The sequence below is a fragment of the Myotis yumanensis genome, unplaced genomic scaffold (assembly GCF_028538775.1).
Source record: "Myotis yumanensis isolate MYYU_CA2020_CCGP unplaced genomic scaffold, mMyoYum1.0.hap1 SCAF_14, whole genome shotgun sequence".
NCBI lineage: Eukaryota > Metazoa > Chordata > Mammalia > Chiroptera > Vespertilionidae > Myotis > Myotis yumanensis.
The window spans coordinates 44,563,362-44,586,497 of NW_027223765.1; the positions used below are offsets into that span (position 1 = coordinate 44,563,362).

At 36.5% G+C, this 23,136-nt stretch overlaps 1 protein-coding gene, 1 non-coding gene and 1 pseudogene across 27 annotated transcripts in view; 1 reads left to right on the forward strand and 2 right to left on the reverse strand.

Annotated features, from left to right (window-relative positions):
- Nucleotides 1-23,136, forward strand: part of SLMAP (sarcolemma associated protein) — a 169,763-nt gene that overhangs the window by 100,662 nt on the left and 45,965 nt on the right. For 8 of the 26 annotated variants that reach the window (XM_070390831.1, XM_070390842.1, XM_070390832.1 and 5 more), the window contains exons 7-14: nt 2,115-2,210; nt 2,465-2,536; nt 5,661-5,801; nt 6,877-7,014; nt 9,699-9,867; nt 9,956-10,006; nt 10,513-10,563; nt 15,363-15,425. In XM_070390831.1, coding sequence (XP_070246932.1) covers nt 2,115-2,210; nt 2,465-2,536; nt 5,661-5,801; nt 6,877-7,014; nt 9,699-9,867; nt 9,956-10,006; nt 10,513-10,563; nt 15,363-15,425 — 781 coding nt within the window. Of the gene's footprint in view, nt 1-2,114; nt 2,211-2,464; nt 2,537-5,660; nt 5,802-6,876; nt 7,015-9,698; nt 9,868-9,955; nt 10,007-10,512; nt 10,564-15,362; nt 15,426-23,136 lie in introns of those variants that run through there. The other 18 variants (XM_070390852.1, XM_070390846.1, XM_070390847.1 and 15 more) reach the window with 6 other exon arrangements.
- On the reverse strand, nt 7,902-9,196 carry LOC138992568 (methylosome subunit pICln pseudogene; annotated as a pseudogene).
- On the reverse strand, nt 12,770-12,893 carry LOC138992802 (small nucleolar RNA SNORA33). The gene has a single exon (XR_011468143.1). It is a non-coding gene; the product is annotated as a small nucleolar RNA SNORA33 (small nucleolar RNA).

Consider the following 23,136-nt stretch of genomic DNA (forward strand, 5'->3'; position numbering starts at 1 on the left):
TTTAATACAGTTCCTCATGTGGTGACCCCCAATTTCATTGTTACAAATTGAACATAATTAACGCATAGTGATTAATCACAAAAACAATATGTAATTATATATGTGTTTTCCGATGGTCTTAGGTGACCCCTGTGAAAGGGTCGTTCGACCCCCAAAGGGTCTCGACCTACAGGTTGAGAACCGCTGATGTAGTGGAAGTAGTGGTTGTTTGGTGGTTTTGTTTTTAAGTAAAATTTGCAGCTCGAGTGTACTTCCTGAATATTAGGAATGTTTTAGAAGTTTAAAATAAACTTGGCAACTAGTCTCTTATAAGTGTTAGCTGTGTTTTAATGTGGGTTCTGAGCAGGATGGCTTTTATTAGATTCTTTAATCTATACTCTTAGAGTTATATTAAAAACCAGTACTCTAATTCCAATTAGACCAGATTTTTCCTAACCATTATTTATCAAGGATGTGGAGAGCAATAAGTGCATGCTTTAAACCTCAAGTATTGTATTTGAAGCATATGCTTCTTTGTTGAGGTGGCTCAGAGGTATTAGGGTGGTAAGTGTTCTTCTTTAAGGAATAACAGAAATAGAAGAAATGAAGTTTAAAGATATGCCAAAACCACAACTGTGTGAGCATTTCCACCTTGACTTCCATGAAGGAGTCCCTCTTAATAGCTATCAAATATTAACAAGTGACCTAGAGATAAGGCTTTACTTGCCAATGTCTTTCTCTGTAAAAACGTTTCTTTGCAGTTGCCAAGTAGTTATATAACTCCTTGACTCCTTAATTACATTCAACAAGTACTTGGATTCTTAACTTATTTTTGGCATATTTAATTGCTAAGTCGTATACAGTCACAGAGATAATCAGGACACCTGCAAATGCAGTAGGCTTTGGAAGTGAAGTAATTTCTATAATGTGTTTTTTTAAATAATGTATATATATTTGTATATGTATATAACCTTTTAAACAGGAAAAATTAAAAGATACTTTTATTTTAGCTGTCATACCCATGCAGCTAACCCATTAAGATGTATTTGCTCCCAGCCTGTGTGGCTCTGTTGGTTGAGTGTAGTCCCACACACCAAGAATTTACTGGTTCAATTCCCCATCAGGGTACATGCCCAGGTTGCAGGCTTGATCCCCAGTAGGGGGCGTGCAGGAGGCAGCCAAGTGCTGTTTCTCATTGATGTTTCTATCTCCTTTTCCTTTCCTCTCTCTAAAAATCCATACAAGTATTTTTTTTTTAAAAAAGAAGTATTTGACAAGATTGTTTTGACTTAGTTTGCCATAAGTTTCATTAGTTTATGATATTGAGAAGATTGAATTGATTGATTTAAAAAGATATTTTTGTTGATTTTTAGAAAGAGAGAGGAATATCAATGGGAGAGGGAAACATTGATCGGCTGCCTCCTGCACACCCCCTACTGGGGATCAAGCCCTGACCTCGTATTGAACTGGCAACCTTTTGGTGCCCTAGATGATGCCCAACTAACTGAGCCACACTGGCCAGAGCGGATTGATTGATATTTATAAAATTTGAGGTTAAAACATTTGTTGCAGCCCTAATCAGTTTGGCTCAGTGGATAGAGCATCGGCCTGCGGACTCAAGGGTCCCAGGTTCGATTCCGGTCAAGGGCATGTACCTTAGTTGTGGGCACATCCCCAGTGGGAGATGTGCAGGAGGCAGCTGATCGATGTTTCTCCCTCATCGATGTTTATAACTCTCTATCCCTCTCCCTTCCTCTCTGTAAAAAATCAATAAAATATATTTTTTTAAAAAAACATTTGTTGGATTCTTCTACTGTGGGTTTTTGTTTCTGTGTGTGTATTTTTTAACTCTTGTGAATTATGAGTTAAAGAAAAAAACCAAGGTGACTTGTGTTCTGTTAAAAGGGAAGTTGCTGTTAGAGCACACCTAACGGTAGTACTTGCAGCCAAACAAATGAGGCTAAAATGATGTGACCTGTGTATGTATATTTTACAAAGTAGATTTATCATGTTTGAAAGTAAGATACAAAGTGGAATGTAATATGAGAGTATTTTCAGAATGTGCTAAAAATTAATTACTCTTCAAAGGAATCAAGGTTGAGTTTATTAGAATCTCTTGTGCTTTGTAATATTAGGAGGCCTTACATCGGGAACAGATGTTGGAACAGAAGTTAGCCACGCTTCAGCGGCTACTAGCCATCACCCAAGAGGCTTCCGATACCAGTTGGCAGGTATTCCAGTTGCCTTTATTTACAAGAAGCATTTAAGTTTAATGTCCCTTAGATGTTGATTAAACTAAAACTAAAATTTTGTAGCAAGCAAAAACAAAGTTTTTTTCTAATGAACAAATAATGAAAACTTAGCATTTTACACTGGATATTGGTCAGTTTTATGGTTTTCTTTTTTGGGCAGTGGCAGTCTTTTTTATATGTTATTTTTTTTAATTGCTCTGGGATTTTATTTGTATTTGATTTTTCTTCAACAGGCTTTAATAGATGAAGATAGACTCTTATCACGGTTAGAAGTTATGGGAAACCAATTACAGGCATGCTCCAAAGTAAGTATTAATCTCAAGTACATAAAGAAAAATATGTACTTTTTTTTTTTTTTTTTTTTTAAATATATTTTATTGATTTTTTACAGAGAGGAAGAGAGAGGGATAGAGAATTAGAAACATCGATGAGAGAGAAACATCCATCAGCTGCCTCCTGCACACCCCCTACCGGGGATGTGCCTGCAACCAAGGTACATGCCCTTGACCGGAATCGAACCTGGGATCCTTGAGTCCGCAGGCTGACGCTCTATCCACTGAGCCAAACCGGCTAGGGCGAAAAATATGTACTTTTTATGTAGCTTCAATTTTTTGTCATTTTAAGTACATGCTAAAAACAATTATACATTTCACTGTTCTTTTAAATCCTTTGTCATTATGTGAAATTTCAAACATACATGTATGTAGAAAGAATTGTATAGTGAATACCCATGTACAACTCTTTATCTTTTTTCACAGTTGATATTTGTTGGAGAATCTGGGTCATTTGTCCTCTATTTCTCTCATTCTGGATTGTTATTTAAACATTCTTCTAGCCCAGCCGGTGTGACTCAGTGGTTGAGCGTCGACCTATGAACCAGAAGGTCACAGGTTCGATTCCGGTGAGGGCACATGCCAGGTTGCAGGCTTGATCCCCAGTGTGGGGCATGCAGGAGGCAAGCCAATACTCTCTCATCATTGATGTTTCTCTCTGAAATTAATAAAAATATATTAAAACAAGCAAAAACATTCTAACTCCCCATCCCATACCATAAATTGGTAGTTTGATCTAGAGATTTGATTTGATTTAGGTTCAGTTTTTTTTATGTGTGTGTGTTTTTATTTTGCCAATACACTTCATGAGTGGTATTGTGTACTTTTACCAAGAGGTATCATATGTCTAGTTGTCTTTCTTTTGGGGATATTAGCAGTCATTGATGATCCTTGCCTACATCTGTTGTTTTATTCAAGGTTGTAAAAATGGTGATGTAATTTTATCATCCCTTCATTTACTTGGCTTGCCTGAAGTACACTTTCTTTAGGAAAAAGCAGGGTAAATGGGTTTCTCCCTTTATTACTAGATTTCAAAATAACGAATTGGTTCCTTCTCATCCACCAAAGAATGATCATGAACTGTTTTCTCCCCTTAGATTTAATATGTTTGGTGTATTTCGTCCTATAGTGTTTGTTTTTCTTATTGATGCACAATTACCCCATCATTAATCCATGAGAACTTCATGTTGGCACCTGAGTCCTTTTGATAGAACCCTAGCAGACTCTGTCTGATAGCTTCCTGCTTTCATATCAGACAAGACATTCCAGGCTCATCTTGTACATTTCCTGCCTCAGACTTCGGATCAGCTTTTCCCTCTGGTGGTCTTACTCCTTTTGGTTTAACCATTGTTTTAAAATGCGTGGGCCCTTTGAAAGTGATAGATGATTTTTGTCCACAAATGTAAATATTGTGGCTTACAGAGAATATGAAAAATAGCAGAGATAATTCATTTTGTATAGTTGAGAGAAATTCTTAATTGTCTTTGATTTTTTTTCTGTTGGAAGTATGAATATATTTGTGAAGGATAATTTACTAATGAAATCTTTTATTGATTGATTGTGATTTTATTGATTTTAGAGAGAAAGGAAGGGAGAGAGAGAGACAGACAGAGACATTGATTTGTTGTTCCACTTATTTATGCATTCATTGGTTGATTCTTGTATGTGACTTGACTGGAGATCAAAGCTGCAGTCTTGGCGAATCAGAACAACACTCTTACCAAATGAGTTACCTGGCTAGAGCACTAATGCACCTTTTAAATACAACCTCATTTAATTACAGAGCCAACACCATCTGTGTTTGAAGGTATAGTAAACCCTTGATTTTTTGGACCTTGATTTAATGAATTTCAGACTTAATGGACAGAATTTCTGGTCCATATGTCATAGGTGAAAATTAACATCCTGTTAATTTTTAAATGTTTTTAACCAAGATTTGCTTATAATTAAATTAATGGGTGTGTTTTATTTTGTTATTAATTCACTATGATTTTTAACAAATTTTAGCAAATAGGCCATCCGTTGGAGAAAACACTGTAATAATTTCACCGACATAAATAAGTATTACATATCTACAATTCTGGCCTACATATTTAAATCCAAAAGTCACCACTTGTAAACAATTTTAGCATGTGATCACTTTGCCTTGCTTGCGGTAATTAGTTCTGTTTTCTTGGGACCTGACTTTCTGCAGCAGTTTTTCTCTTCTTTTTTTTTTTTTTTGTTTTTGATTGATTTCAGAGAGAGGAAGGGAGAGGGAGACAGGGATAGAAACATAAGTGATGAGAAAGAATCATTGATTGGTTGCCTCCTGCACTCCTCGCCCCCTACTGGGGATTGATTCTGTAACCCAGGCATGTGCCCTGATAAGGAATCAAACCATGACCTCCTGGTTCATGGGTTGATGATTAACCACTGAGCCACACTGGCTGGGCTTTGCAGCAGCTTTAACTCCTACTGGCTAGGCCACACCCCAGCCATGTGTATTTGTTTACTCATGGTGATTGGTGAATGCACATGTTTATTAGACCTGTTCATTATAAATTTAAAATTACAGTAATGCATAGAAAACTTTTCTGTGAAATTAAACTTTTCATACATACTTAATTTTAATTACACAAACATGTCTACATAAATAAAACATGTAAACTAATTTGTTAATTTTTAAAAAATATTTTTAATTGATTTCAGAGAGGAAGGGAAGAGGGAAAGAGAGCTATAGAAACATCATTGATGAGAGAGAATCGTTGATTGGCTGCCTTCTGCACCCCCGTATTGGGGATCGAGCCCGCAACCCAGACATGTACCCTGACTGGGAATCGAACCATGACCTAGTTCCTAGGTTGATGCTCAACCACTGAGCCACGCCAGTTGGGCAAATTTGTCAAATTTTTAACATAATATATTCGGGAAACCTTTATTATATTACAGACTTTAGACTTTAACAACACTCCCTCACCCAAATTAGTCCGTTATATCAAGGTTTTACTGTATCTTCATATAGAATTCAAAGAGCATCATAATTTGTTATTTTTTCAAATGGTAAATACTTTCGAAAAATAACTTGACTATAATTATAAATATCTTTTAATCCTAGAATCAAACAGAAGATAGTTTACGGAAAGAACTCATAGCATTACAAGAGGATAAACACAACTATGAGATGACAGCCAAAGAGTCTCTGAGGCGGGTTCTGCAGGAGAAAATTGAAGTGGTTAGAAAACTTTCAGAAGTTGAGGTATTTCAATTTAATAAATATTAAATAGTAATATGATTTTTAAATTTTAGCATAAAATGGCTAATATTTCAGGAAACTTGGATAGTGTTATTTAGCTAGCAAATATTTCCTGTCCGTCAGGTGGGAGGGAGCAGCGAGCTGTTCTCATTGTCAGGAATTCTCAACATAACCAATAAAACTATGTGAGTTCTCTTGCTTATGGTCCCTAGTTAGTGATAGAGGAAATAAAAGCCTGACCAGGGCACCTTACTATTTGCACTCTGCTTAGGATTCATCTTGCACACAATGGTCCAGGATATGTGCCAGGGAATTATCTCCTGTCACCTTAGTTTGCTTTTCTTCCAGTTGAGGGTAATCAGTATAAAGCAGAGAATTTACACCAAATGTTTTTACTTTACCCATCCTCCAGAGAGGAAAACTGTCTTAACTTTAAAGATTCAAAGAAGAAATTATCTCTAAGGTCCTTCTTAAGTCTTTTAAGCAAATGTGATATTCATTGCTTTAAAATGATCTTATTGATAACACAGGTCATTCCTTTGAACCAATGTAAAATTACCACAGAAGTTACCTGTTACTAGATTTGGTTAAAATGCCCATTGTAAACTAAATAGTATACATACCTCCATATAGGGATAGTTTCTATAATAGCTCTATCCCATAGTGACTGATTCACTGTCATGTCATTAACTTGACATGCAAGGAAAGAAAGTTGCTAGCTGTTTTATAACTTTCTTATTAAATTGATTGCTGCATATTATTGAACTTTCTTTCAGGAATTGAGAGACTTAAAATTTTTTCAAGACTAAATAAACGTCATACTCAGTGGTCTTTTAAAAGTGTAATTATATAAAGGTAGCATTCTCTCCTCCCTGTCCCTGTTTTGTTGTGTGTGTTTTTAATTCGTAGTTGTATTTTCTGTTTTAGCATGCATCTGGAGTAAATTGAAATCCTTGTTATTTACATGAAGTTCAGGGCAGATGTTGATTTAGAACAGCCCACAGAGTTACACTTTTTATAAATGGACTTTAGAATGTGGATTAATCCTAAATCAATTGCCTGTAAAATTGAATTGCAGCGAAGTCTGAGTAATACTGAAGATGAATGTACCCACCTGAAGGAAATGAATGAACGGACTCAGGAAGAATTAAGAGAATTAGCCAATAAATATAATGGAGCAGTTAATGAGATTAAAGATTTATCTGATAAACTGAAGGTATGTGTTTACTCAACTTGAAAGTATATTAAGTTAATTGGCCCTATTGCGGAACAGTTGCTGATGTAAAATTTGGTAATCATTGAAATTTATAGTAAAAATAAGGTGCTTATATTTAGCCCAAACCCCATTGCCATAGATAATTGAAAGTATATAAAAGTTGACATAGTTTCTCTTAATGGAAATAAATAGTCAGTACCTCACAATAGACAGCAAAACCCAAGGTACTCAGACTTTTAAAAAAAATTTGCATCTGCTTATCTTTTTTTTTTTTTCATTTTTGCCAACATTATTTTTAAAAAAACAAACACATTTCCCATTAATGGTTTTAGTCAAGAATGAGAGTACAATAACATAGAAAACCTAAATTTATTTGTTAAGCTATTACAAAGACAAAACAATTATCATGTGGAGTACTTTGAGGACTTCATCCCAATTTCATGTGTTCTGCTACAGAAACTGAATTAAGAGGCTACAAATGAAAGGATATAACATAACCTAAGAAGCTATAATAGAACAGACTGGTGAAACATGGTGAAAAGAGCAGAAGCTAGTTAGAAGAAAGACTTGTGTTAGTATGTGTGGCTGGGATGTTTCCAAAAAGGCTCCCTAGAGATGCCAGAATGAATTTATCTGGGTCCCAATAGTAAAAAGATCCTTACCCCTGTGGAGAACGAGCAGAGGCCAGATTCATCTGAGATCTTTGTCTTTCTTTTTAAGGGTAAGGGTGTCCTTAGGCCCTAAAGAGATCTATCTTAGATTCAGCCTCTCTTCCATCCCGTCTACCAACACCTAAGTGCCTGTGCATTTTCATCCCATACCCCTGCTAGATTACGGAAGATACATACACTGAAGGCAGGAATTATAGGCCTACTCAGAAGGTACCTAAACACAGAAAGTTTGGGGATAAAAGATAAACTACAAATACCCTCTTGGTTAAGTAAATTCACCTTGGTTTATAAAGGTCATAGTTTCTTCTGCTGGTGACAACTTGTTGTCTCATACAGTCTGTCTCAAGAAAGAACTGGTTCAGGAAGTTTTGGAGAAGGAAAAATATTTTCATCAACACCCACTCCACAGAGGAAAAGGCACCAGGTTCTCTCCTACAGTTATGAGCAGAATCCCAAAGCAACATAAAATCATTTTCAGTGATCAACCACTGCATCCTCAAACTGTCCAGCAACTGTGGGTGTAGTATCTACTCCATCCCATATTCATAATCTCTTATTGAATCTTCTGTCTGGACTCCAGCCATGTTATACTGACTGCTCACAGACTGAGAAAGCATTCCTTCGAATCTCTCCAGTGTGGCCTGGCCTTCGGCCGTTAAGTGGAATAATCCTTCTTCATAGGTGTAAAATGTAGGCATGTCCCCCTGCCCTTGTTCATGTGCTTCCACATCATATTCTTCTCCATCGTAATCATCTGAATCTTTGTCCTCAGGATCTGGATGCAAAGCCTGGCATTCACACATTGCAGTGAACATTGCCTCCAATGCTGATTTATCACTAGGCACAAATCTAAATTCAGCAATAGGTTCAACATCATCATCACTGTCTTCCTCTTCTTCATCAGTAACAGATTCTTTTGATTCTTCTTCAAATTTGGCATTCACCATAACATATAAATGCTCTCGTGGATAGGCATTTAGGTTCCTAGACACTGCATGCAAACTAATGGTGGGGTATTCCAGTGAGAATCCCAATCCAGAGCCATCTAACCAAGACAGGCAGCTCTCAGTGATGTAAAGAGTGCCGGTGCCCCGGCCCTTCCCGTTCAGCACCGCCTCGGTCTCGGGCTGCTGCCGCCGGAGCCCCTCAGCCGACCCGGGTGGCGGGAAACTTTTGAGGAAGCTCCTTGCGGTAGTGAGGGCCAAGATGCAGACCAAGAGGGAGCTGAAGCACAGCAAGACCCAGCTCACCGCATGCCGCTCCGGAAGCGATCTGAATCTGCTTACCTTTAGGCAGTCCCAAAGGCAGGGCCCAGCTGTTAGCGTTGAACAAGCCCGGAGAGAACCTTGGAGTGATCTGCTTGCACCCTGTAGCTTCCCAGGGTGCCTTTGACTCTGCTTCCCCTTCAGCTCTCTGTAGCTATAGGGACATATAGGATAAGGACAGACCAGACCATAGGTAACGGCAAGTTGGTCCTTTAAAATGTTATAACTGAGTTTGTGAAGACCCATCTGTATGTAATTCAAACCATGGATTGAGTGGCTAGAAGAGATAACATTTGTTAGAGAAGGCGAGAGCATACCTCTTGTTGGTCTTGTAAAAAGGAGGTTGTTTTGAAAAGTGATTGTAACCATCATTACTGTAGTTAAACATAATTTTGTTTAAAATTTCAGAATAAGTTTTATTTTAGAACTTATAAACTAATTGCAACAATAGTAATTTCATTGGAAAACCTTATTATTTCCCTCTTTAAAAATCTGTTTTTCATTTTGACCACTTTATTTCTGTATATTGAGCCTACTTGCTTGCTACAAGTTTTTTTCTCCTAGGTGATATGAAGGCATGACCCCAATGCAGATCACTTTTGACATCATTTTGCTATTTACAAATATGTTCTATAATATTGAATATTCTCCTTAGAAGCTTTGTAAATAAAAGCAGTTCTGCTTTAGGTTTCTTAAAACAAGGTCAGGTTTTATTAAATAACTGAATTGTCTATTTCTTTCTCAACAGATAGCAGAGGGAAAACAAGAGGAAATCCAACAGAAAGGACAAGCTGAGAAAAAAGAATTACAACATAAAATAGATGAAATGGAAGAAAAAGAACAGGAGCTCCAGGCAAAAATAGAAGCTTTGCAAGCTGATAATGACTTCACCAATGAAAGGCTAACAGCTTTACAAGGTAAATTAGCTCATCCAGAAATAGATTTAATTTGATTTTTTTTTCTTTTTATCTGTGAAATATCTTTTTCTTGGACTTTTATTTACAGTACGGTTAGAACATCTTCAGGAGAAAACTCTTAAAGAATACAGCAGCTTAGGTAGGTGTCATCAAACTTCTTAATTAAAGCTGAATTTTATCATTAAACTTTTGATGTTTACTATCTCACACTGGTTACTTATTTTCTTTAAGAGTGATATTTTACATATCAGGTATAAAGTATCTACACTCTTTCATAAAATTCCCTTTAAAAATATGCTTGATTGCCACCAGTGGGCACCATTGTTTAATCCTTTGAGATGAATGAAATTTTTGCATCTGAGATATTCCACTTAGAGATATTTAAATGAGAAAAATACATGACCAGCAGGATCCTTTTTATTTTTATTTATTTATTTATTTATTTATTTATTTATTTTTTGAGGTTCATGGGAAGACTACTAAACAGTCTTTTCTCTGAGTTGATAGAGGATGGCAAGTTGGACACTTCTTGTAAAAATAAGTGTGAAGTGTTAGTAGGAATACAAAATGCCATGGTTACACGAGAGACCAGTTTTAAAGTAATCCTTTCTTTGATCAGGCAATGATACACTGTCTTAATCCTAGGGATACAAGTTGATGACTTCTTACCTAAAATAAATGGAAGCACAGGAAAAGGTAGTGTAAAAAACTTAAATATTTTTCTTTCATGATATCCTTTTATTTAATCAGGATAGAGAGGTCAGGTTTTTATGGTTTTAATTGTTTGGAATGAAAAGCATGCTGTTCATAGACCATTCAATTCCTTTGTTTTGTAATTCTTAGTGCTGTAATCTATGGTTGGGAATCCTTTGTTATATGGAAATTCTGATTATTCGAATAATAAAATAATATGGCTTTCCCCGCACTATATTTTTCAAAGAACTATACTATTATTTTCTTTTATCAAGTACTGCTTCCTGGGGATAATTGCCCCCCCCCCTTTTTTAAAAATATATTTTTATTGATTTCAGAGAGCAAGAGAGAGGGAGAGAGAGAGATAGAAACATCAATAATGAGAGAGAATCATCGATAGGCTGCCTCCTGCATGCCCCCTGCTGGGGATTAAGCCTACAACTTGGGCATGTGCCCTGACCAGGAATCTAACCATGACCTCTTAGTTCTGTAGGTTGATGCTCATTTTTGATATTTGTGCCCCAGCCAAGAGTTTACTTAACAGCCTATTGAGCCCTTGAACACGTCATAGAAATTGCTTTTTTATTCATTTATTTCATAGATCAGAGAAAGCAGGGCCAGTCATTCTGCCATCTGAAAAATCCTTTATTAGTTCGTGATACTATGATCCTTTTTTTCTGGATAGTTTGGGTAATCTCTTGCCAAAAATCTATAGCCACTATTGGTTTTCTTCCTATTACATGGGGTACTTTTACCCAGGCTTCTAAATTCCTTCACTCATCAAAATACCAACATACTCTTCCCTTCCCCATCTATCCAACTTTAATTGAGTACCAAATAAGTGCCAGATTCTGCATTAGATGGTTGGAGTATAGAATGAATAAAACTGTTTTCTGTGTTTGCAAATCTGTGTGCCTCTCAGCTCAGTTTTTATACAGATGTTAGTAGAAGATATCAAGGTTGATACCCAGAACTTCTTAAATATTTTTTTCTTGTATAAGGGGAAATCTTTCTAGTTCTTGGGCAGCAACCAAACTCTGATAAAGTTAGAAGGCACTGTTTTTGTTTATTTTGCTTTTATTTGTTTTTTAATCAAGTACTGGCAAAATAGGCTCAGGTAATCGTGTTTATGTAAGCTGCAAAGTCAAGACCTAATATTGAATATGTAATGAATTTTGAAACTAAATTTTTAAAAAGTTTCACTAATCATTGTTATTTGACTGGTCTTTTTATAAAATATATTGACATTTTAAAATTCCAATTTGAGTTTCAACTTGAGAATTTTTAAAGGTGTAGTTTTATTCATTGTACTTTTTTCTGTCTCTTAAGTATATTGAGCAAACAAATGTAAAGTGACTTAAGTGGTCTAAAAGCTTGTCATCCTTAAATGATTTTGTTTTCTGTTATTATTTTTCCTTTTTATTATCTTTCTGGCATGTACATTTTTTCAAATACATCACCCTTTTGATTTAGCATGCATTTATTTAATATATTAGTGTTCACTCAAGCTGAGAACATTCTGTTTCTTCAGTTAAGAGATGCCTTAAATATATACTGAACCATCTTTATACTATTTAGAGTTGTCAAATTACTGCTTACATTTTTTTGCCAGTTCCAATTGATGTATATGAGAATACTTGTAGATAACTCCTTGATTTAAGACTGAATAAGAGATTTGGGATACTTTAAGGTATTCCTTGCTATTACTATTTTTCCCTGCTGGTGTGTTTGTTTTTTGAATGGTGATAAGTTGAGTAGTGTGAGAGTGACTAATGGAATATCTTTAAAGAAACGGAGTAGTAAATATCTGGATGTGCACAAAAACTTCATTATACCAGATTTAGTTATAGAGTGGATTTTGGAATAAGATGGATCTATTCTGAATTATTTGTGATAAAATAACAAACCAGTTATCAAGTATTCCAATGTTACCAAAGTCCATAGCCATAATGGGCTATCAGACATGATTTTAACTAAAATTACTCTACAAATAATAGAAAGACAGCTAAATATAGAAGTAAGAGAATATTTAAAAAATGCCTAGAGATGTTAAGATTAAAACTTCTATAAACTCCATTTTTGAAATTAAATCTAACATAGCTACTAGAAGTACAGGTTTGTACTATAAATTTTAAATATATTTTTCTAATTAGCATAATTTGAATATATTTTAGAGGGTCTAGAAAAGCACTGTCTAATACTTTTTTTTTCTTATAGCCAGTTTCAGGGACCTTAATAACTTCAATGTCTGTAAGGCTCATAACATGGCTTTACTATTGCTAGCTTTCTCTAAATTTCTGAGAAAAACGAGAGCCACATACATAATTTAAAATTTTTTGGTCACTACGTTGAAAATATAAAAAGAAACAGGAAAAAATTTAATAATATTGTTAAATAACTCACTATATCAAAAATATTGTTTTAACATGTCAATATTAAAAGATTATAAATTAAGTATTTCACATTCTTTTTTCTTTAATAAGTTTTTGAAATCAGTCTATATTTGTTTTACACTTAACAGCACATGTCACTTTTTAAGGGCTCAGTAGCCACAAGTAACTAATGGCTACAATATTGGACAACACAGGTATAATCAATAAAAATCCATAGGAAATTCATATGTATAAATAAAATGCATTTTAAGTATCGTGGAACTCTTATTATGTTTCCGTATCTGTCTTTTTCTTTATATCCCTACAACCCTATTTAGTGTCATAGACGCACCACACTCCTTTTGGATTATCACTAACATCTTTTATAGTTTTGGCAAAGTGAGTTCCCAAGGGCCAGAATTCAAATAATAGGGTATTAAAAGTGTCATGACACAATCCTTTACATATATTATCTGAAAGACATTTCTCTAATGTATCTCAGGAGATGGCTTTGTGGAAGTCATATGTATATTTATTTTTTCATATTAACCTTGTATTTTATCTAAACTGGTATAGTAAATATTTTCATGTAGAATCCTGATATTAAAATCAGAGTAGATGAAAGGGTGATTTTTGGCTTGGTGACTAATGGTGGGATGTCCTGCATTAATCAATGTCATCTAAAGTCCTGTGATGTTAGTTTGAAATTTGGTTTCAGATAAGTTTTATGAAGTCCTTTAGTTAGGTTAAAATTTGGTTTCAAATGAGTTTTCATATTTAGCAGTGATGTTTGTATAGTTTGAGTTCTAAAAAATGTTATAGCTCAGATAGGATTTATGTAAAACAGCTTTTTTTATCTTGGTAATTGCTATTGAATTGAGCGATCCTGTTTTGGATTTTTTGGCTCCAATTGGCAAATGCTATTTATTAGACATTTTTTAAATTTCAAATTTCTGTTGCAGTTAGTCTTTTTCTTTTTGGGGACTATATTGTATCTTTGTTCTGGATATGTAAGGCATTGGTCTCTAAAACATTTTCACAATCTTTCTTCCTATGTTTTTGTCTTATACTGAGGGTGCTTATAGACTGGAGGCTCTGCACTCATGTAACTAGATAAAGGAAAGTGAAGAAGGTTGTCAGTAAGGATGTCAAGGGGGCTAACGAGTGATCAGTGTAGGAGATTTCTGTCCCTCAAGCAAAGTTGAGATGAAGGGTGAGGAAGAAGAAGAGAAAAAAGGGTTTTACAGAATGGTACTAACTCATTGTCCTCTTTGACAGGTTGTAGTGCTTTCACACCTTCCTTCCAGATAGTCATCATGTTGGAGTATATTTTTAACACTTGAACTTCTCAAAGATAAAAATATGTAATTGAAAGATGTTATCCAGATCTAGAAATTAACTATTTGAATCAAAGTAAAGATTATTGTAATAAAAGAACTAAAACTTTTATTAAACTACTGTGTTAGATTTTGATTCTCTGCACCCATTAAAAACCAAAAACCAAATTCTGTTTGACCTGAGGAAAACCATTTACCAAGCTTTTATTTTCAAATATGCAGGCATTCATTTTAATCATTTGGACAGAAATAAATAATGTAGTGCTTTGATAGTATATGAAGTACAGATTAAAAGGCTCAAAAGGTAAGATTGGCCCTGGTCTGGTGGCTCACATGGTTGGAGTGTTGTCCCATACACCAAAAAAGTTGTAGTTTGATTCCCAGTCAGGGCATATTACTAAGTTTTGGGTTAAATCCCCAGTTGGGAGGCACCTGATTGGTGTTTCTTTCTCTCTCTCTCTCTCTCTCTCTCTCTCTCTCTCTCTCTCTCCCTCTCCCGCTTCTCTTCGTCTCTAAAAATCAATGAAAAACATATCCTCGCATGAGGATTAAAAAGAAAATTATGTTTTAAAAAAGGAAGACTGAAATGAAAGTTTAAAAATTAAAATATTACATCATTTTCTTTAAAATTTTAAAGGTATTCTTAAAATATCTTTTCCTCTTAACTCAGATGAATAGTTTCAAAGAGGGACTGTTAGAGAACAGTCATTTGAAAATGTATTTAGTAAGAACAAATGTAAAATTTTGAAATTAAGATTATTTATTAAACTCTCATAGAGAAAAGTATGTTTTTAAAATATTACAAAGTTTTTAAAGCAATATTTTTCTATGGTTTTCTTGAACACTTTGGATAGAAACTGCACCTTTAAAAGCTAACCATTCAGGGTATAAAATAATGATTATATAACTACAATTTTTAGTCATTTCACTTTTAACTCCAAAAATGTCTACTGTTAGTATTAAAATATATTAAACTTTTATTAATGGCATTCAGAATTACCCATGTTAAAACATTTCAGTTTTTCTACCTTTGCTGTTGGTTTTCAAAAACAGCAACAAACTATATCCTTAAAGGTGTTTCTTTCTTTATTAGAGCACTTGCTTTCAAAGAGTGGCGGGGACTGCACTTTTATTCATCAATTCATAGAATGCCAGCGTGAGTACAGAGTATTTTTCACATCGATTTTAATGAAGTGAGGGGCTGAAATTGAGAAATGAGAGGGAGAATGAAGATCTCAACATGTTTGTTATTGTGGTGGTGCGCAAAGGACCATCTTCAGATAGCAGTGAACCCCTTCATACTGTTTATGTTTCTCTCTTTTGAGAAAAATATTTCTGTTGCAATATGAACATTTCATATGGCCCACAAAAACAAAGAGAAAGTTTCAAACTTGTTAACTAAAAATCATTGTTGAGCGGGGAAGAAAATAGAATGTCTACACCTAAGCTTAAGAGAGAGTAATATTAACCTGTTTTATTAGGGCTTAAGTCACAGATTTGGATTTTGAGGTTCTTAAATAAATTTCTTAAATGATGCATAAAACAATGGTTTACTTTAGGCACTCAGGTATGAAAATGACCTTAGGGTAGCAGGAGCTTTCTAGGGAAGGAGTAGCAACAGATTGTCCTATAGTCTGACATGAACTACCTCCCCTTGGGCTACCTTTAGTAATATTTTTAAAATAGATAGGTTGACTTTTGAGGTGATTTATACCTCTGCTGAATTCTGAACACAAGTATTGTGAATTCCCTCTTACTTGAAAATTACGTGGCTACTTAAATTTATAACAGTCACAAGCTTGAGGTAGTGTCTTCATCTCGTTAGTGACAATTAAAGGTCACTGTGCATAGTAAAATTCATTGATGACTTCTATACTTTTTCCTATCAGACACACACTTTGTCAGGCATTTTTCTCTTCCTCTTTACTCTCTTGTTTTTGAAATGAGTGGTTTTTTCAAGTTTCTATGCTCATGAAGTCACTTAGTGGGTGTGCATGCATGTGTGGTATGCTTCCCTCCCACCCCATCTAAGAGTATTTGAGGTTATAAGGGTTACTCCTGGTAATTATAGCAGACATTAACTCAACAGATCAAATGTTATACTCCTTAGAGTTGCTTTAAGGGATTTCATTTAATAGTGTTACAAGAGCTTCTGTTTTACTCCATTTTAGAGACTATAATATTGAGTGGAAGTTTAATATTACTTTGAGGCAAATGATTTAATAGGTATGACATATTTCTTTCTCCTTTAAAATTTTATAAAGCAAAAATAAGTGCATCTTTTTATCTTTTGATAACTAAATATCACTTTTACAGGAAATTGGCACAGGGATTTGGGGCAAAATAATTGGTACCCACTGAAACCAACTTAGAGTAGAATATATAATATAAACTATAAATCTTTAGGAGAAGGATTTTATACTTAGTTTTATTACATGTGACCATTTTTAAATGTTATTTTTATTTTGACTTTTGGGATTTATATTTGAACGCAAAGATAAATATAACTATCTTTTTTTTTTTAAAAATATATTTTATTGATTTTTTTACAGAGAAGAAGGGAGAGGGATAGAGAGTTAGAAACATCGATGAGAGAGATCAATCAGCTGCCTCCTGCACGCCCCCCACTGGGGATGTGCCCGCAACCAGGGTACATGCCCTTGACCGGAATCGAACCCGGGACCCTTGAGTCCGCAGGCCGACGCTCTATCCACTGAGCCAAACTGGTTCGGCAATCTTTTTTACTTTGGGGATTTATATTTGAACACAAACAGAGAACTATCAAAAGAATGTAATACTAATTTACAATTTGCAAAAATAACTTAAAAATATTATAAAATGTGTGAAGTATTTACTTGTAGTTGTAATGCAGAACAAAGTTTGTATTAAAAAAAAAAAAAACAACGTTGGAAACTTTTTTTGGGTTACAGGGAGAAAATGAACCAAATAAACATTCAGAGGTAGAGCAGAAGTTGAGTAAATTACAGTAATCCCCTCAATGGGGATATTAGCCAATAAGATGTTTATGGGGACTATGTAATGGCATGGTAAAATGCTAAATGTAGTACACTGGGATTGGGGCTGGTGGTGGATAAGAATTAAAGTCCTGTTCTTATGGAAAAAGAATGAACCAAAGAACGGGGGACAAGTATTTCTAGACATTTGAATCCATTTAGTCTCTGAGTGCAAATAGTGAAAGTTTGGACTGTAGGTTCAGGTAGCTAGGGATATAGCCCATTATATGAATGTGTTTGGTTCCTGAGTTTCAGTAGCAAGAGTTTGGTTAATGAGAATACTAGTTTTATATTAAAACTAGGGGCCCAGTGCACGAATTTGTGCACCTTGAAAGGAACTGTGGGCCACAAGGCTGCGGTGGACATAGGGGTGGGTCTTGGCCCATCCTCTACCTTGGCCAGCCCCACTCCCACTGCTGCTGCTCCCAGTGGCGCAGAGGATTGGGGATGGCGCCAATAGTGGGTACGAGCAGGGCCGGCACCGTCAGTAGGTGTGAGCAGTGGCTGCTGCCATGATTGCCCCTCAGGAGCAGGGGGAGGTTAAGAAGCCCTCAGAAGCGATTGGGGCCGGCAGCTGCTGCTTACACCTGCTGAAGGTGCCAAGCAATCAGCACCGGTGCTGGGTGTGAGCGGTGGCTCCGGTGCCGGCTGTGGGTATGAGTGGGGCCAGCTCTGGCAGTAAGTGTAAGCCATGGCTCTGGCACTGGCAGCAGGTGCGAACAGGGCCATGACAAGCAGTGGGTGCGAGCGGCGGCTGCCACCCCTGATCACCCCTCAGGAGCAAGGGGAAGTGGAGAAGCACTGGGGTGATCAGGGGCAGCAGCCGCCGCTCACACCCACTGATAGCACTGAGTGATTGGGGCCAGCGCCGGGATCCGGCAGCGGGTGTGAGCAGGGCTGGCGCCAGCAGCAGGTGCAACCACCAGCAGCAGATGTGAGCACCCGGCGTGACTATGATGCTTAGGAGCAAAGAATTTTCAGTAACCACCAGAGGCTCACCCAGATGACAGCAACTGGCCCCCGCCTTGGTCTGGTGCCCCTGCTCACCTGCTCCACCATCCTGCCACGGCTGATGCCCGCCATGTTCTGTGCTCTGCTGCTGATGCCCGCCATGTTTCGCATGTGCCCCCTGGTGGTCAGCGCATGTCATAGCAACTGGTTGTTTGGTCATTCTGCCGTTTGGTCTATTTGCTTATTAGGGTTTTATGAATATAGATTTTCCAAATATGTTTTGTTCCATAAATTTGGATAGCCAGAGTTGGCATAGTAAGGGTTATCTCTAGTTCGATTTGTTGTTACAGGGGACATTTTCATTATTTTATGACAAGCTGCCATTATAAAAATTGTTGTGTGTAATAAGTATTATGGCAAGCAAGGCAATTAGCAAAAATCTTCAAGTGAACTTCTGAAATAATTTTGGATTATTTTTTGACAAGCACAATCAAGCGTTTTACTATTATTTTTATTGATAGGCATCTTGAGCTGATTTATGATCTTGAACATGAAATATATATTCTGTGAGCAGAGACACTTCATGTTCTTGTTTCCAATCTTGTAGAAAGCGAATGTTAAATACCTAGCTTTCGTTATTTACCGTACTTGTATACTAAATTCACCTGTGTTTTAAAAATTAGAAAGCCAATAGTTCACTTCTGTAGGATTCTGCTTGTCTGTTTTTAATTTATTGAGAGATTTTTTTCAGTTTATGTGTATGAATCTATAAGAGACAGTGTGGTTAGTGGCTCTCTCCATTATAAAGTAATTTTGAGGAAATTAATGGAGTTGGAGCACATTTCTATTTGTTTTCTTTTTATGGTAAAACACACTGTGTTTCTTTTTATTCTTTTTAGGAGAAAAGCTTTTAATCCCAGGCAAAGAGATTATATTTGGACAGACTTTATAAATATAACCTTTTGCATAATTCCAGAACTGTGAAGTAAATTTTCTGTATAAAAATACACTACATAAAACCTACAATTAACCAGTAACTTTAATAAAATTTGCTAAAAAGGCCTAGCAATATTTCCTTCAGAGTTTCAAGCATGAGGTTTAAAGAGAACTTCACATTCTGTGTTCCCTGCAAATTTTAGTTACTCAAGGTTTACCATGAAACTTAATGTATTGAGACTTTTGTGTTCCGCTAAAGATGCTTTCTCAGTTAAATTGTGCATCTCTAAATCTGTTTCATATGTATTTTTGAACTCTATCACTTGATTAACTTGTATTCTGAGTGAAAAGATAAAGAGTAAAAGGGGGAGAATCTGAGGACATGGAGACCTGCCATTACTTAGCCTTCTCTGGACCCTGACTCATTGCTCTTCCTACTGTTTGTCCAGGAGAGGGCAGAGGCATCAATGCTGGATGCCGGAGGAACTTTCCTCTGAGGGCTCCTTTGTAGAGGTAAATTATGCCCTCCCCCAAGGGCATCTCCCTTTTATGATGGTCAAAAAGTGCCCTGAAATAAACCTCATGTCTTTGAATTCTTTGTTTTTTAAATTTTATTTTTATCACCATTTATCTACACCCTCTTCCACCTCCACCAACCCCCCTCCATCTTTGAATTCTTAATCTGTGCTTATTAGAAGACTTACGGTTTTTATTGTTATTAGGCAAGAGTCTATCTAATTCTCTTAATATTTCATGTCTTACTGTGTTTTTTTTCTGATCTTTGAAAACATTTTTTATTGGTTTCAGAGAGGAAGGGAGAGGGATAGAGAGATATGAGAGAGAAATCATTGATCGGCTACCTCCTGCAGGCCCCACTGTGGGGATCAAACCTGCAACCCGGGCATGTGCCCTGAATGGGAATCGAACCATAACCTCTTGGTTCATAGATCAGCACTCAACCACTGAGCCACTTTAGCTGGGTGATTTTTTTCCCTGACTTAAAAAAAAAATTCTCTCCCTGCCTCCCAGTCCATTCTGAAATCACAGTCACTATCTGTGTATGTCATTCCCTCCTCCCTTCTTTTAAGGCTTTGCTTCACATAGAAATTGCCTTATGTGGAGTGATGAATGCATCGAATCTCTTGCTCTTGTGATTGTTTTCATCACTATGAGATCAGTCTCTCTGAACAATCTTTGGATTGGTCTGATTACATAATCTACTTAAAACATATTTAAAATTTTTCATTTTTTAAACTTTTATTTTCCTCAGCCAAAGCACTTTATTTATGACAAAGAATAGAAAACACTTGGTGTGGTTCCCACCCTACTCATATTAGTTTATGGCCTCATTAAAAGAAAACTCCTGAGTTTAAACTAGATGTTACTAATTTTCTCTTTCTTTATTCTTAAAGTAGTAGTCCAGCATAGGATATTGGAGGGATTTTGTTTATTTGTACCAATCATTTTCCGGGTAAGCTATCTTTCTAACAGATTTGTTTCTGTGTTCTTAATATTGGCCCATTTCATTTAGTTTTCAATCTATCTTGGAATTCCAGTTTTTTCTCTTATTTATTATTCCTTATTCTTATGTTTTCGGACAAATAGCTTCTGTAATTGTTTTTATAAAAATGTAGGCTATCTTCTGTAGCAAGAATTGCTTTAATTAATTTTATTTTGCTGCAGAAACAAATCTGCCTTGTAAAAACCTACATTATTAAAATTAAGAAAGTCATTGGACCTCCCCTATGAGGTAAAAAAGCTCTCTATTTTGTGAAAGTCTGCTACTTTCTGAAGGGAAATAAATTGTTGGTTTTATTATAAATGCTGATTGTTTATATTTACTTTTATTGTATCTTGATGTTAATTCTAATGTCAGTTTATTTACTGAATTTCCTTTTAATGATCTGTTAGATGACTTCAGCTCATTTTCATTTATGATGTTTAGAATAGGATCAGAGGGATCTTTTTTTTCTTTTTCTTTTTTTAAATTCTCACCAGAGGATATTTTTTCCATTGATTTTTAGAGAGCATGGAAGGAAGGGGAAGAGAAAGAGAGCAAAACATCGATGTGAGAGAAACATATCAGTTGGTTGCCTTCCACACATACCATGAGGGTGGGGATCCAACCTGCAACCCAAGTATGTGCCTTTGATGGAGAATCGAACCCTTGACCCTCTGGTACATGAGCCAATGCTCTAATCAACTGAGCCACACTAGCCAGAGCAGCATCATAGGGATCTTGATGTGAATTCTGATTTGTTCCCTCACTGGCAATATGACTCTGGGCAGTTGACTTCTTTATACCTCAGTTTCCTCATTTATAAAATGGGATGGCCCTGGCTGGTGTAGCTCAGTTGGTAGGAGTGTCATCCCGTACACCAAAAGGGTTCAGGTTCAATTCCCAGTCAGGGCACATACCTAGGTTGCCAGTTTGATTCCCGGTCCCAGTTGAGGTGCTTTCGGGAGGCAACTGATCAATATTTCTCTCTTTCTCTTCCTTCCCCTCTCTCTAAAAATCAATGAAAATGTCCTCAGGTGAGGATTAAAAAAATAAAATAAAATGGGATGGTAGTACCTACTTTATAGGATCAATATGAGAATTAAATGAGATAATATTAATATTCTAATGTCTGGCACACATGTTAACTGGTAGGTAGAAAACTTACTCATGGGGTGGGGATGGTTGAAACAACTTGTTTTCCTCGTTTTTATTCCCAGTCACAAGATAATGAAAGCTGATTGATCTGGCTTTTTTGTTCCTATTAAAGTAATGTTTCTGACAAATCTAGAGATTAACTTTTAATTACTAGTACCAATGCCATTTTAAAAATTTGGTCTCAATCACATTATTTTGATGCCTTACTCATAACATTATTTTTTGGATAAAACCTAACTTTGAGTTTAAAAATATTTTTCAGGGTGGCAGTTATAACAGCAGATTATGTAGTTCTTTTATATTCCTCTAGTAATCTTCTCTCTGTCAGTATAAGATCCCTAGCTAACTGACATCAATGTCTGAGAGTCAGTACTGTTTGTTTCTGCTTCAATTAGTTGTAGCTGTCATGTGAAAAAAGTGGCTCTTGTCGGGAAACCAAGATGGCGGCATAGGCAAACACCTGAAATTGCTGCCTTGCACAACCACTTCAAAAATACAACTAAAAGACAAAACGGACATCATCCAGAACCACAAAAAGGCTGGCTGAGTGAAAATTCTACAACTAGAAGGAAAGAGAAAAGCACACTGAGACTCAGAGGAGGTGCAGAAGTAAAGTGCAGAGGTACAGAAAGGGCTGGCAACTGAGGACGCGGTTGTCTGTTTCAATCGGGAGGGAGTCACAAGCTCCCAACTGCTCTGAACTCCAGTTCCGGGCGAGTCTCTGGGGACCCAGACTCATAGGGGGAGAAACTGGACTGTCTGGCATCAGTCAGAACTTGAGGGCAGCTTTCTCTCGGAGGTTTTTTCAGCAATTATTGCAGGACACTGAGACCCAGGGCCTCTTAGGGCAGGACTGAGGATCAGCCATAGCTGTTTGCTCCGCCCTGTTGATTCTCTGAGACCCCGCCCCACCCAAGCTGTGCTCAGAGGCTTTTGCATATGAATGGCCTGGCACTTTGCAATCTGAAATTACCTAACAAACTGCAGCTGGGTCAGAGAGACCCAGAATATCCAAAAGAAGGCCCAAGGCCTCACAGCAGCTTGCATTGCTTTATAGCTGGGCTTCATCTGGGCACCTCCAAACCCCAAACAAAGAAGAGGAATCTGCAGATCTCTCCATAGCTCCTGCTGGGTAGCCTCAGGCAGAGGCTAAATTAGCACCTCCTTAGAGATCCAAGAGCCAGTGTACCCAGTGCTCAGAGTGGGACCATCCAGATTACAACTCCTCAGATCCATAAGGGACACACTCAGGGGGCAGACTCAGTGAGCACCAAAGCTCCGTTGAAGCAAGTCTTGCCCCAGAAGGGTGT